At 41.1% G+C, this 12122-nt stretch overlaps 1 protein-coding gene across 1 annotated transcript in view; it reads right to left on the reverse strand.

Annotated features, from left to right (window-relative positions):
• The window catches only part of PEX14 (peroxisomal biogenesis factor 14), a 71732-nt gene that overhangs the window by 30212 nt on the left and 29398 nt on the right, over positions 1–12122 (reverse strand). Inside the window, exon 3 of the mRNA XM_032708923.1 lies at positions 7409–7493. Coding sequence (XP_032564814.1) covers positions 7409–7493 — 85 coding nt within the window. The remainder of the gene's footprint in view (positions 1–7408; positions 7494–12122) is intronic.

Below are 12122 nucleotides of genomic sequence, written 5' to 3' on the forward strand. Positions count from 1 at the left end.
GGAATATAGATCTAAGTGGCTCAAGATTGAGGTTGAGCCTGATGAGAGAGGAAGGAACTACCACCAATCTGACTTGTATCCTCTGTTGTAGAACACACAAATAGGCATTTAGAGGATGCAAAATTTGCAAGTTGCTTCCTCAGTGTTCTCAACATCACTAAAAATCAAAGGGGTGCCTCTCATGATACACCAGAACACTTTACACAGACACCGAAGAGAAAGTCGCCAAGATTTTCATGGTTTTAATATTAAATAGCAAATCTTGTACCAAAGCCCTTTAAAATTACCTTGTTTACACAAACACACTGTGGGGATCAGTGGATCTTAGGTTTTCCATTACCTTTTTCCCTCTGCTCCCTTTAAACAGGCTGAAGGAGGATGTTTTTCCTCCTGTTCAGCAGCAGAGTTCAGAGCCAGCAGTGCAGAGTTTTCAAGCCAAGGGTGCAAGTACAAAGCACGAGGGTGAGTTCGTTGGAACTATCCAGTAACAACAGTGATATATTTTCCTGCCAGTGAAAAGCACTTCTGTGAAAGAATTCTTTAGTTCCAACTACAGCTCAGCAATAAACTTCTAGGACATAATTTTTTCATACAGAAAATGTTTCTTCAAAAAAAAAAAAAAACCCAAAATGTTATGGAGAAAAGTAGTGATTTCCTAACAATTAAAAAAGCATTTTTCCAAATGTTTTCACTGTAATATTATGGTACATATTATATTATTCTATTAATCTCTTTGTATTGATTAGACTCGTGTCTAATCAATACAGAGTGATCTGACAGCTCTATAATATTTCATTTTTTTAAAAAAACCCGTGATTTTAAATGTTAATCCCTATTTAATATAAAAACAAATTTCCAAATCTCAAAATTTCCAGTGGGATAGAAATCTATTGTTCAACCTAGTTTCTAGATACCACTGAGTTATAAAACCCAGTTGTTACAAAACAATGAAATGTAGAGAAGTACAATGTTTTCTAAAATAGCAAACTCACTTATAAGTAACTACAGTTTTTAGCATACACATTCTTTCCTTAATTAGCTGGCTATCACAGACATGAAAAGGTAGGAAAAAGAAAGGATTGCCTTCCTTTGTGCACTGCACCACATGGTCAGTTATTCCTCACCTGATGTCAGGTGTTCTTCTGCCCTCTCATGAACCACTGGTGACTGGGAAAAGAGCCAAAGATGAGCTATGAACTGATTTTCCATGTGAATAGGGACCAAATAGATAATTTTTCCCAAACCTCCTTTCAAATCTTGAGGAATGGTAGTGAAGGCTTTTATCAGCTGTTAAGATTTTCTTCCCAAACCCCTGACAACTCCAAAGAATCACCGTATCTGACTCCCAGGGTGTCCTAAGGCTGAGCAGTTTATCACATTTTGTTAGCTCTGCTGCAGGTCCCTTCTCAACAAAGGAGCCAAGAAAATCCGTAAAGTTCATGACAAGTTCAGACACCACAAACAGTGGTAAAATTGATGGGGGGAAAGAGTCAGCATGATGAATAGGCTGGTACTGAACACCCAGGGAGTGATCTGCCCACGCAAGAGTGGCAGGACAGGGAGACACCTCCTTCCCAGCAGATGGATAGAGATTGTCAATCATCTTCAGGAATAAAAAGGAAGCAACTGACACAAAATACAGAACGGTGGAACTAATTTCTGGATCACAAGCACATCTGTTCTCCTGCATTCTGATACTGCAGCAGTGGAAATCTTACCTGTCTGCTGAGCATTACCAGCACTGGGCAAACACAGCAGAGTGCCACAAATGGATGGTGGCAGTGTTGATTCAGACTGGAACTGGTGTGACTTTGTGAGCAATGCCAGCCTTCCTTCTCTCACTCCTCATTCTTCAGGTCCTTAATAAGCTCCTTGGGAGCCAACCACATTTCCCCATTTATGCAGGGCTGTGTAGATTCAAATTTTGGATGGGAGGCACCTAAAGAACAAACTGGTTGCATGAACAGGTGTAGGACATATTTTTATTTAACCTAGCAAAATATTATAAGGCACATTAGCTGTCTTGCACAGTCATAAACAGAGGCCTAACCATCTTTAGTAATTAAATATCCCATAGTGCTTTTCAAGAATCTTAGTAAATTTTTTACTCAGTAATTACATTCTCTATCCCTAAAGCTCCCTTTGCAAGATCACTTAGATAAAGTATTCTTCATTTCCTCTCCTAAAAACCACGTAGTGATGTTAAGCAGCTGCTGTCCTCTACCTCAGAAGTGGATGCTTTTTAGTGGAAAGCACAGTGAGATCTAGATTACAGAATCACTGAATGATTCTGATAATGACAGATAACCCAAGAAACACCATCAGACACGCTCCATGCAAGTAGCTGCAAAGTTTCCATGGTTAATGGGTACAGTGTGCTCCAAGACCCTCACATGAAAACCATCATGAACATGCAGAATGCTCTGACTTCCCTTTAACCTCTCCAGTCATTTCTGTACACAAGCTGCTACACTTTATGCTACTTGAACACCTGCTGCAAACTTCTTTAATAAGCAGAAAGCACACCCTCCCTGCTTCTGCCTGTGCTAGGGAACTTTCTCTCCTGTGTTCATTTGTTCCAAAAGCTTAAAACACTAAGCAACTTCTTGCAGTAAATTTTTGCTATCAGTATCTGGACTCCAGGTCTCACTTGCAGCTTTGCAAGGGCAAGAGATGAGGTCTGGGGTGCAAAACACTGAGTCAACAGCTAGAGAACAAGTCACCTGAGCTGCAGGTACAAACCAGGACAAGCCTCACTCACACAGTCAGTGCAGTTGTGCTGGGTTTGGCTGGGACAGGGCGGGTTTTTTCATGTAGCTATTTGGGGCTATGTTTTGGATTTGTGCTAAAAGCAGTGGACAGATGCTGTGGAACATCCCTTTGGTCAGTTGGGGTCAGCTGTCTCAGCTTCTTGTGCCCCCTCAGCCTCCTCGCTGGTGGGCTGAGAAGCAGAAAAGGCCTTGGCTCTGTGCACACCTTGCTCAGCTACAGCTAAAACACCTCTGTGTTACCACCACTGCCTCCAGCACAAACCCCAAACTCAGCCCACACCAGCTACTGTGGAGAAGTCAACACAGCCAGGAAAACTCACTGTCTCTAATCCTGCCAGGAAGTCTGAAGAGAGGGACAAGTCACCCAGCATTCCTTGAAGAGTCAACATGTTCATCCTAATCCCACATCTGTGTATCAAACACAGCAAATCCTATAAGAGCAGAAAGTTTGGAGGGCTGGAGCACTTTGGCCCAAATGGGTATTTTGAGAGCACGGGTTACTAACTCTTTTTCTGTCTGAGTTGGCACTGGACTCTATTGGTTTGCACTGTATTTTCTTCTCAAGAAAAAGCTTTGTAAAAACTGTTCGAGCTTCACTGAGACATGTTAAAGAATTAATTACAAAGTAAAGCTGAAGGAGAAAATTAATTTTGGAAACACAAGAGGTTACTTTTCTTTTCCTCCCTTTTCTGGAAGTGGGGGAGGAAAGGCAGTTATTTTCATCTTCATGCTGGGGGCAGGAGTTGGGAGCTGTCCAGTCGATAACCTGGCCATCAGAACAAGGTTTGTAATTAAAAGGTCAGTGACCTGGAAAGCTGGGGCCTCATTCTCAGGGCTTCTCAGTAATGACGGCGCTATTAAATTAAGACTGTTATGAAATCAATGCTAAAAAAGCTTTCATGGTAACGAGATTCCATTCAAGGACATGCAAACTGCCTCATGAAATGGACTTAAATTATAAAAAAAGAAAAGTAATAAAAGAGGGTTAAATTGAAATCTGCTGAAGAATTTGCTGCCTTTAAAGCCCTCCAGCAGTGGGCTGTGCCCCCTTCCCTCAGGTCCTCAAGGTGATCCATCTGAGTTTCTTTGGTAAAGGAGAATTCTAAGACAGGGGTTCAACTCCCAAGAATGCAGACTACAGAAAGAGGAAGATAATTAAGTCAGTTTTCTACTGGAGATTCTGGGGTTGACACCATTTGTTTCCAGGGAATCAAGTGTCTTAGAGCTCTGACTGGAAAGGGGCATGTGGAATTAAATAATTTTTTCATCTCTTCAGAAATCACCACAATCTGGCATCTTGACACGGGCAAAATTTTCTGGAACCCTGATGCACTGCAAAAAACCTTCTGGGTAGACGTTTTCCCAACATAACTCAACAATTATACATTAACCTGCTCTAATGCACTCCTGTTCTCCCATCACCATTATTTCTGAGCTCCTCATATGCTTTTGTCCGTTCCCACAATCCCACTCTGGGAAGGCATTACTGTACTCATTTTACAGATGAAGAGAACAAGCAACTAACAAAACAGTTCTTCATCCAAGATGACACAACAAGTCTGGAACCTGGCAGTTTTTCCCTTCTCTGCCCCAAAAACCCAGCACCCTGAAAACAGAGCTCCCCACGAATAGTGCACTTCCACCTCCTTTCTCTGCCTTGCCAGAAGTTGCAGATTCAGAGCACACAAAATTAACAAGCCACATGGGTTACTGGCTGGGTAACTGAGCAGTACAGGACATCTGAGGCACAACAGTGAGATGACAGACACATTTCCACAAGGGTTTAAACCCCACATGCTGTCTAATTACTCCCAAGGCGCCGCTGATTCTGTGGCATGTCATCAGCAGAATCAGCGAGTTGGACAAAAAACAAACAGCATCTTTTTTTCCTTTCTTTTCTTTCAGATACTCTGAGGGGAAACAGCTGTTTTTTCCCTTCATCTGAAGAAGTTCATGATAAAAAGGAGGAAATGTCATAAATTACACAAAATGCCAGTGTAAGCTTCAAAGAAAATGATAAATGATTCTAATAACTTCATGTTTCTCATTAATGCCTCTGTATATGGGAGTTTAAAAGTGCTTAAGACAACAGAGAAATCTCATCCAACTTTTGAAAGCCCTTTTACAAATGCAGGACACCCTCGGTCTCCCAATTGTCATCAACAGGATCACCCCATGTGCCAGAGAGAGCAGTTCAGCACCCCCTGACCTGCACAGAATAGGAACCCCCCCTGCTTTCAGCCTCTGCTTCCCCAGAAACCAAGCCCAGGCCAGCTGAGGATCCTGCAGAAACTTTTGTTTCTCACCACGCCAAAATGGATCAAACCAAATCCAGTTCTTGTATTAAATATTAAATAATATTAGAAGGAAAGAAAATTTGATTGGCCTTTTTTCGGAAGGGGACTCACAGAAAAAGAGGAAAAAATTCTAATTCAAGGCAGAACCATCCCTGCAAGCCTCGGAAGTGAAATTTCCTCGGCAAAGTCAGGATTGCAGGACCTTTTTGACCAGCAGTGAGGACTTCTCTGCCAGACAGCCTAAACTGGGATAACCACTACCTTTGGGAATGACAGGGACTGTATATCAGAGAACAGGGGGGACAGCCCACTGAACCCTGTAATCCCTCATCTCCTTGGCACTAAACCAGCACGACATCCACGTTTCAGGAATAATTGCCTCCATCTGCAAGAGCACAGAGGTACCACACCAGTGTGAACCTTCTGCTCTCGAGCACTGAGCACAGGTCAGATTCCATATGGACCCACTTCTAGTGACTGCTGGGTACAGGCACTACTGGACCCTGATCCTTCCTATCTCCTACCGTGAAGTTTTCAAACAAACAATTAGCACAAAGGGAAGGAGGGCTAATTAACAAACAGAAACAAACAAACAGCTCTACCAAACCATTTCAGCTCTTTAGTAATTATTAGCCAAGTAATTCATAAGAAGTATTAGGCGGGCCACAGTTTCTCTGTGCCTCCATCTCCCCACCCTTCCTCTTCTCCCAGTCAGGGATTTATTAAAATTAAACAGATTAGATGGAGCTCCTGATACTAAAAACTGTTCAGCAAAGCCTGCGGTGGGGAAGTGCAGAGCAAACACCAGAGACATTTGTCTCTAAATTGCTCTAAATACCTTCTGCAAATGAAATTCTAACCCAGCTGTGTTGAGAGAGAAAATGAGGAATAACTGGTCATTGTCAGCACAGAAGAAGATCAGGCAGTTATAATATTGCACGATATACTGGGGGCTAAGGATCTCTCGGCAACAATAGATTTTGTATCAGGTTACCCCGGGTAATCAGCACAGCTTTTAGGCTCAGCTTTCCCTTGCTTCATTGCTTCGATGATAGAGTTGAAATCCCCAAGCTTTTATGATTAATTACTCCCCATAGGTCCACATATTTCAAGGAAAAACTCATGGAGCACAGCGACCAACAGGCTCCAAATTTTAATGTCGTCCTGATGGCAGGGCAGGGCAAGCAGCATACCTATGTGATTGGAATGTCCTGTTAATTGGCACGAGGACAAGCAGTGAGAGGATCACACTCCAGATGATGTGAACTACTTGTCATGACATCATTGCCAAAACACAAGGCTGCCATTCCCTTCTAGGTCCTTTGCTATTCAGGATGAGCAAAGCCGTGTGTATCCTTGAACCCTCCATCTCATGACATCAGGTCTCAGGCATCTCAATAAACAGTTCATAACCCCAAACAGAATAATATATATTTCATAGGCTTCTCTACTATTCAAAGCTCAAGATCTTTAGCTCTAGAATTTGATGTATCCTGAAGTACTTGTGACCTCAATGCATAAGTGGGTCGCTCCCCTCTGAAGTCTGGAGTTTGTATTTTCAGTATCATTTCAACACTTAAAGTGCTCCACAGTGCATGTAATTAACTCCAAGTTAAAACTGTCCTTATTATTTACATCTTGTGGTAAGGATCTAAGCAGTATGGTCCCAGGAGGGTAGCAAAATATGGAGCAAACTTCACCTGAAATGCACTGCAAGTTGTGGAATAAAAACTTCAGAAATAAAAAAGGAACAAAAGATAGTTCCACTATGAGTCAGAAAGTAAAATACGTGCTCAGTAGGCAATGGCTGAAGTATGTTCCATCTGTCTAAGACAATATAGGATTTGTCAGGATCTGTTCTATCCGTGCTATAGAAAAGGGCTAAACTCAGTCAGTGGTTTACCATTTCAGCCTGAAAGTCAGGCTGACCCCAAGCTTGACCTTAACCTGACCTTGTTTACTTTCACCAAGTCCTTTGCCCTTCACTGTTCTCTCTCTCTTCGGAAACGTTTGACCTTTTCACCCAGAAGTTGGCCAGTGTCAGTAAGGCTAGAACTGACCAGCTAGTCCACAGCTCTGAACTGTCCTCATCGCAGAAAAGATACAGTAACAGTTAACCCAAAATCTTCCCATGTGTCCTTTGTATTCCACAATTCCACATCTGGTGCCAATATTGCTCTAGTCAGTTGGGAAGAGACTGATACTTAATTTCAAATCTTCTTTTGAGGCAGATCACTTGCTTTGTCCTTAACATCTAGTTTTCCACAGCAATACATTTTGGCTTTACACTAACTCAAGGTCCCTCACTATCACTGAGATCACAAACTAAAGAGTCCATACCTTTCTTCTTCAGGAATGCTCTTCTGGTTGCAAGAGGACTCTGGCGGACCCGTGGATTCTGTAAAAACTTCACTGCTGTCACAATCTGAGGAGGGCAGGAGGATTGGAGAGAAAGAAGAGAGAAAAGACCCAAGTTAGGAATGGTCAAAGCCCTGCTATACATTGTGCACTCTGTGCTGCAAGGTAAGGTATCACATCCACCACATGGAGAGGGGCTGGAGCCAACACCGACCCAACTTTGAACTGGTTCAAAGAGTATCAGAGCCTGTGGCTCAAATCTAATCAGACAGCACAATTATGGTGTTTCAACCCAGAAGTTCTTGTTGAATTATTCTTGGAGCAGCTCAACCTGCACAAAAAACTCCATTGAGATTCTCAGGGGTTTCTGTCATTTATATTGTGATTTATATTCTCAGGGGTTTCTGTCATTTATATTGTGATCTTCTTACCTAGGTTGGCTACTACAGTTAAGGGCAACCTTGAGTCAATGCTTGTGAAGAAGTAAGAGCTGGCTTACTGTAAGAATGCTTCCCTTCTATCTGACTTAAAGCTCCCTGGAAATTCTAAGAGATTAAGATTAAGGCCTTTTCTGCCACCATTCTAATTTACTGAAAGCAATAAATAAACCTCGGCTTGAAAAGAAGCAGCTTCACATCTTTTGGATCCCGTAACAATAATATCAAAAAAAGTCACTTTTAGTGACATAAATGGGTAGATGAGTAATTAAAGTTCCACACCAGCAAAACCCACAGAGTACTTTTGTCTACAGATGGCCTTCTACACATCCTTCTTTAAGATGACAGAGAACCTGAAACAGAGCACTTAGTCAAACAAAGGGTAAAGTGTGGGGTAATACCCAGTGGCATCATCAACAATGGTACAGAGTTTTACATTTCCATTTAGTGTCAGTGAAAGGTATTTGGTTTTTTTCTCCAAATGGCAGTTCCACTTTCCACACACTCTGCTATACTGTTACACATGTTATTACATGTTGCTGCACCAGTGATTCATTCTACTTTTATATAAGGACATCTGTTCCAATTGTGGTATCGGGAGGAATAATGTGTTAACAGCACTCAGGTGATGGACACATCCATGTGAACTAGTGGAAGCCATAACTCCCCTCCTCTAGAGCTGAAAATAACCATCCTAATATGCTAGACCTACGTCAGGCAGGTCTTGAAGAGTTTATCTTAAAACACAGTATCTGGAATTCAGTTCCAAAAGGGTTTGCAAAACTTTCACAGCAGCAGAAGAAAGGAAAATACAGCATCACTCCTGAAATCACTAAGTTTCACTTTGTGTTTGAATCAAACGCTTCGAATATGCATTTCTGGTCAGAGAGCAAAGTTCTGATGGGTTTAATGGCACTTTCAATGTACTCCTCAGTGCATTCCATCAATGTTTTTTTTCTTTTAAATTGCATCTCTTATTTCTTTAAATACATTAATCAGGCTAGTGTAGGCAAAACGGATCCATTGGACAATGCAATAAACATGAATTATCATCTATCCAACATGCATAATGGCTTAAAAATACATAATAGCAGGTGTAGTTTAAATGATTAGTTATTACACCTGTGGTGGGTCTGATTCAATTGGGGAAAATCATCTTTAATAGGTTAAAAGGTTTAGATCACCAGGCTTCCCTTAAAGTGGCTGTAGAGAGGGTATGATGGAGTACGCTGTCATTACTAATTCATTTAAGAAAAACATGGGGGATACAGCAAAGAACAGCATAAACCAGCGAATCCAATTTAAACATCAGGTAAAGCAGAAAACACCTTTTAAAAAAGCATGATAAATGAATTTGGGAGAGAGATGGAATTGACAGATTTATTTTAACGGGAATTTGACAAAGTCCCAGCACACTTCCAAGTTGGGAGGATGAAAGGAACGGGGTGTTTTTAATTCTTTTCCCTTTTCTTGTTTTCCTGCATTTTTTCCCCTCAAGTTTACATTCGGCAATTTTGAACCATAAAATACCAGAGCAAAACACCCCACATAAAGTACACTTGGGCTTCATTTATGTGCACTTGATCTGTCTCCAGCTGAAATGCAGGTGACAGGCAAATCACAGATTTAAACCGTGCTGATACTGCTGTGCCAGATGCAGAAATGTAAAGCACCCAAACTAATAACCTTAAGATAATATGCTGAATAAGAAAGATGCCCAAACGAGCAAACATGTGAACCTATCAACACCACTTCCCATCTAACAACAATAACTTGTGTCTTCAGAAACTCCTCAGCACTCCCCCCCACGCTGAGTGAGCCAGAGACACGAACGGCCTGCAGACCTGCAGTTCTGCAAGCTCTTATATTTAATTATCAATTTTTAAGCATTAAAAAAAAAAAACTGTAAGAAAAAAGCAGTATTTTTCATTATGCTGTTTCAGTCACAACCGTGTGAACATTTCATTGATTCTAACCCTTTATTAAAACTTATTTTTGCCTTGTAAAAATGTAAACATTTCAGTAGTAAATTTCGCTCCAAAATAAACTTCTATTTTATCTCTCCCCTGCACCACTTCCTCCATTATTCACAACCTTTTTAATCTTAAAAGAAAATAAAATTACAAGCAACAACAAACTCCATAAAAAAGAATCCTGGACATGTATTCCTCCTCCCAGTAATCCCATGTTTCTCATATTTGTGTTTGCATTTGCCTCTCAACATTCCTCCTATAGGCTGAGCTGAAACATCCTCATATTTATAATCCATCTTGTCTACAAGAGCAACTTACAAAGCAATTCTGGCCATGTCAAAATGCCAATATTTTCAACAAACACACACAAGAACTTCCCTACCTTCTATGGATCATTTTCTTTGCACAAACAAGGGCAACTGCAGTCCATAATTTAAACAACAGAAAAAGGAGGAGGAAGATGAGAAGACTTGCAGTCCTGTGTATAGCCAAAAAAATCATGTGGCAAATAGCACTCTGACTCAGCTGCTAACATTGTTCCATACTATTTCTGTAGCATTTGTAACACTTCTCCAAATTTTTATGGTATTAGGACACTGCCAAATAATGAGCATTGTATCACTGCTCTGAGGCTTGGATTGCCAGCACGCACCACCCAGCACACTGGCTGGGTCTGGTGGGTCAGGTACATATTTCTATTAAAGAAAGACACTTTGTATTTGGTTTTTAAAAGCCAGTCAATTCCATAAACTTGCTTTCCCACCACCACCTCTCCTGCAGCGACAGGATCCACAAAGACATCTTTCTGACTGAGTGGAGACGGGTGGAATCCTGCAGCAGGTCTTGTCCTGCAGTTTGATTTTCCAATTAAAAGATGAATGTCACTGTTCATAGATTATATTTGCAACTGGCCAAATTACATAAATTCAGGCCAAATATTCTGCTTCAATGTCAAAGATATAAAACGGAGACAGGAACTTTATTGCAGATGTTGTGGGAGTGCAGCAGGCTGGCAAAATTCTGGGCCAAAGCACAGCACTTGGACGTTACAGCCAAGGTCCCTCATTCCTAATTTCCCTCCCTTTTGTGTTAATGGGGAAGATAAAGACAGCCTTATTTCTTATTGTGCTCAAAGCTGCAGGGTTTCCAATAAAGCAATCTAAATGACTTTATCAGTTATTAGCATTAGAAAAATAAACCATGAAATTTAAAATACTGTGGCAAATGCCTATTTTCTACCATCTCGGAAAAAAAAAAAAAAGGCCAACAAACAAAACCCAAACAACCAAACCCAATTAATTAACAGAAATGTAAAAGAAAATCATCAGACAAAAACCAAACAACCAAACCCAATCAATTAACAGAAATGTAAAAGAAAATCATCATCAACAAAAGTTCCAGAGGATTTGCTCAGGGAGTTCCACGTGGAAAACAGACTCCAAAGCCACCAGGAGTGCAGCCGGTAAGAGCTCTAATAGATTCCCTAATACTGGGAACCCTCTGTAGGTTATTACTAAACAGCATTTGTTGATAGACTGAGACTTTGAGATGACCTGTGATGTAAAGGTTGGGTCTGAATTATACGTTGCAAGGGATGGTATTTTGTCTTTCTGAGTGGATCTGTATCTGTTTAAATGCAACACTTCTTTTCATTAAGCAGAGGCGGCCCAGGCCATGAACTATGCACAGACAGTTTACATTACATGTGCGGAAGCAATCAACACTGGCAATATACATGACGTATGTAAAAGAAGTTGGAATTAATTTTTTTCCAGTGTATTAAAAAATAATAATATGGCAGTATCAACAAACACTCAACCTATTTCAGCCAGAGCAGAAGGCCACGGCTATAGGGCAAAAGGAACTGATCAATATATTAGCCTACAGCAACACCCCCTCAGTGTACGGCTGTATGTTTGCAAGGCTCGGAAGATTAAATTGTCTGTGAAAGGTTTCTGCACTCCTACTCTAAAGGAGATACCCAGAATCCTGTTAACAAGCATCAGGCTAAAGCCAACTTACGTTTTAACAAGGGCTGACTTAAAAGCCTGGCACGGCGGTGAACAAGAAAACCCCTTCCAACAGAAACGCGGCATTTTAGTAAGAAATCAGTGCCCTGCCAGGACTAACTTGACAAATATGGTTATCGGTGGCACACGGAAATAGTTGCAAAGCAGCTGTTAATCAGGGAAACACATCATAGAACGCTGATGCCAGCACTCGGAAAAAATGCAAGGGGCTAATTATGAAGCCATATATCTCACTAAGGAGGCACCGCTCCCGCAT

Source organism: Chiroxiphia lanceolata, chromosome 22, assembly GCF_009829145.1.
Source record: "Chiroxiphia lanceolata isolate bChiLan1 chromosome 22, bChiLan1.pri, whole genome shotgun sequence".
Classification (NCBI taxonomy): domain Eukaryota; kingdom Metazoa; phylum Chordata; class Aves; order Passeriformes; family Pipridae; genus Chiroxiphia; species Chiroxiphia lanceolata.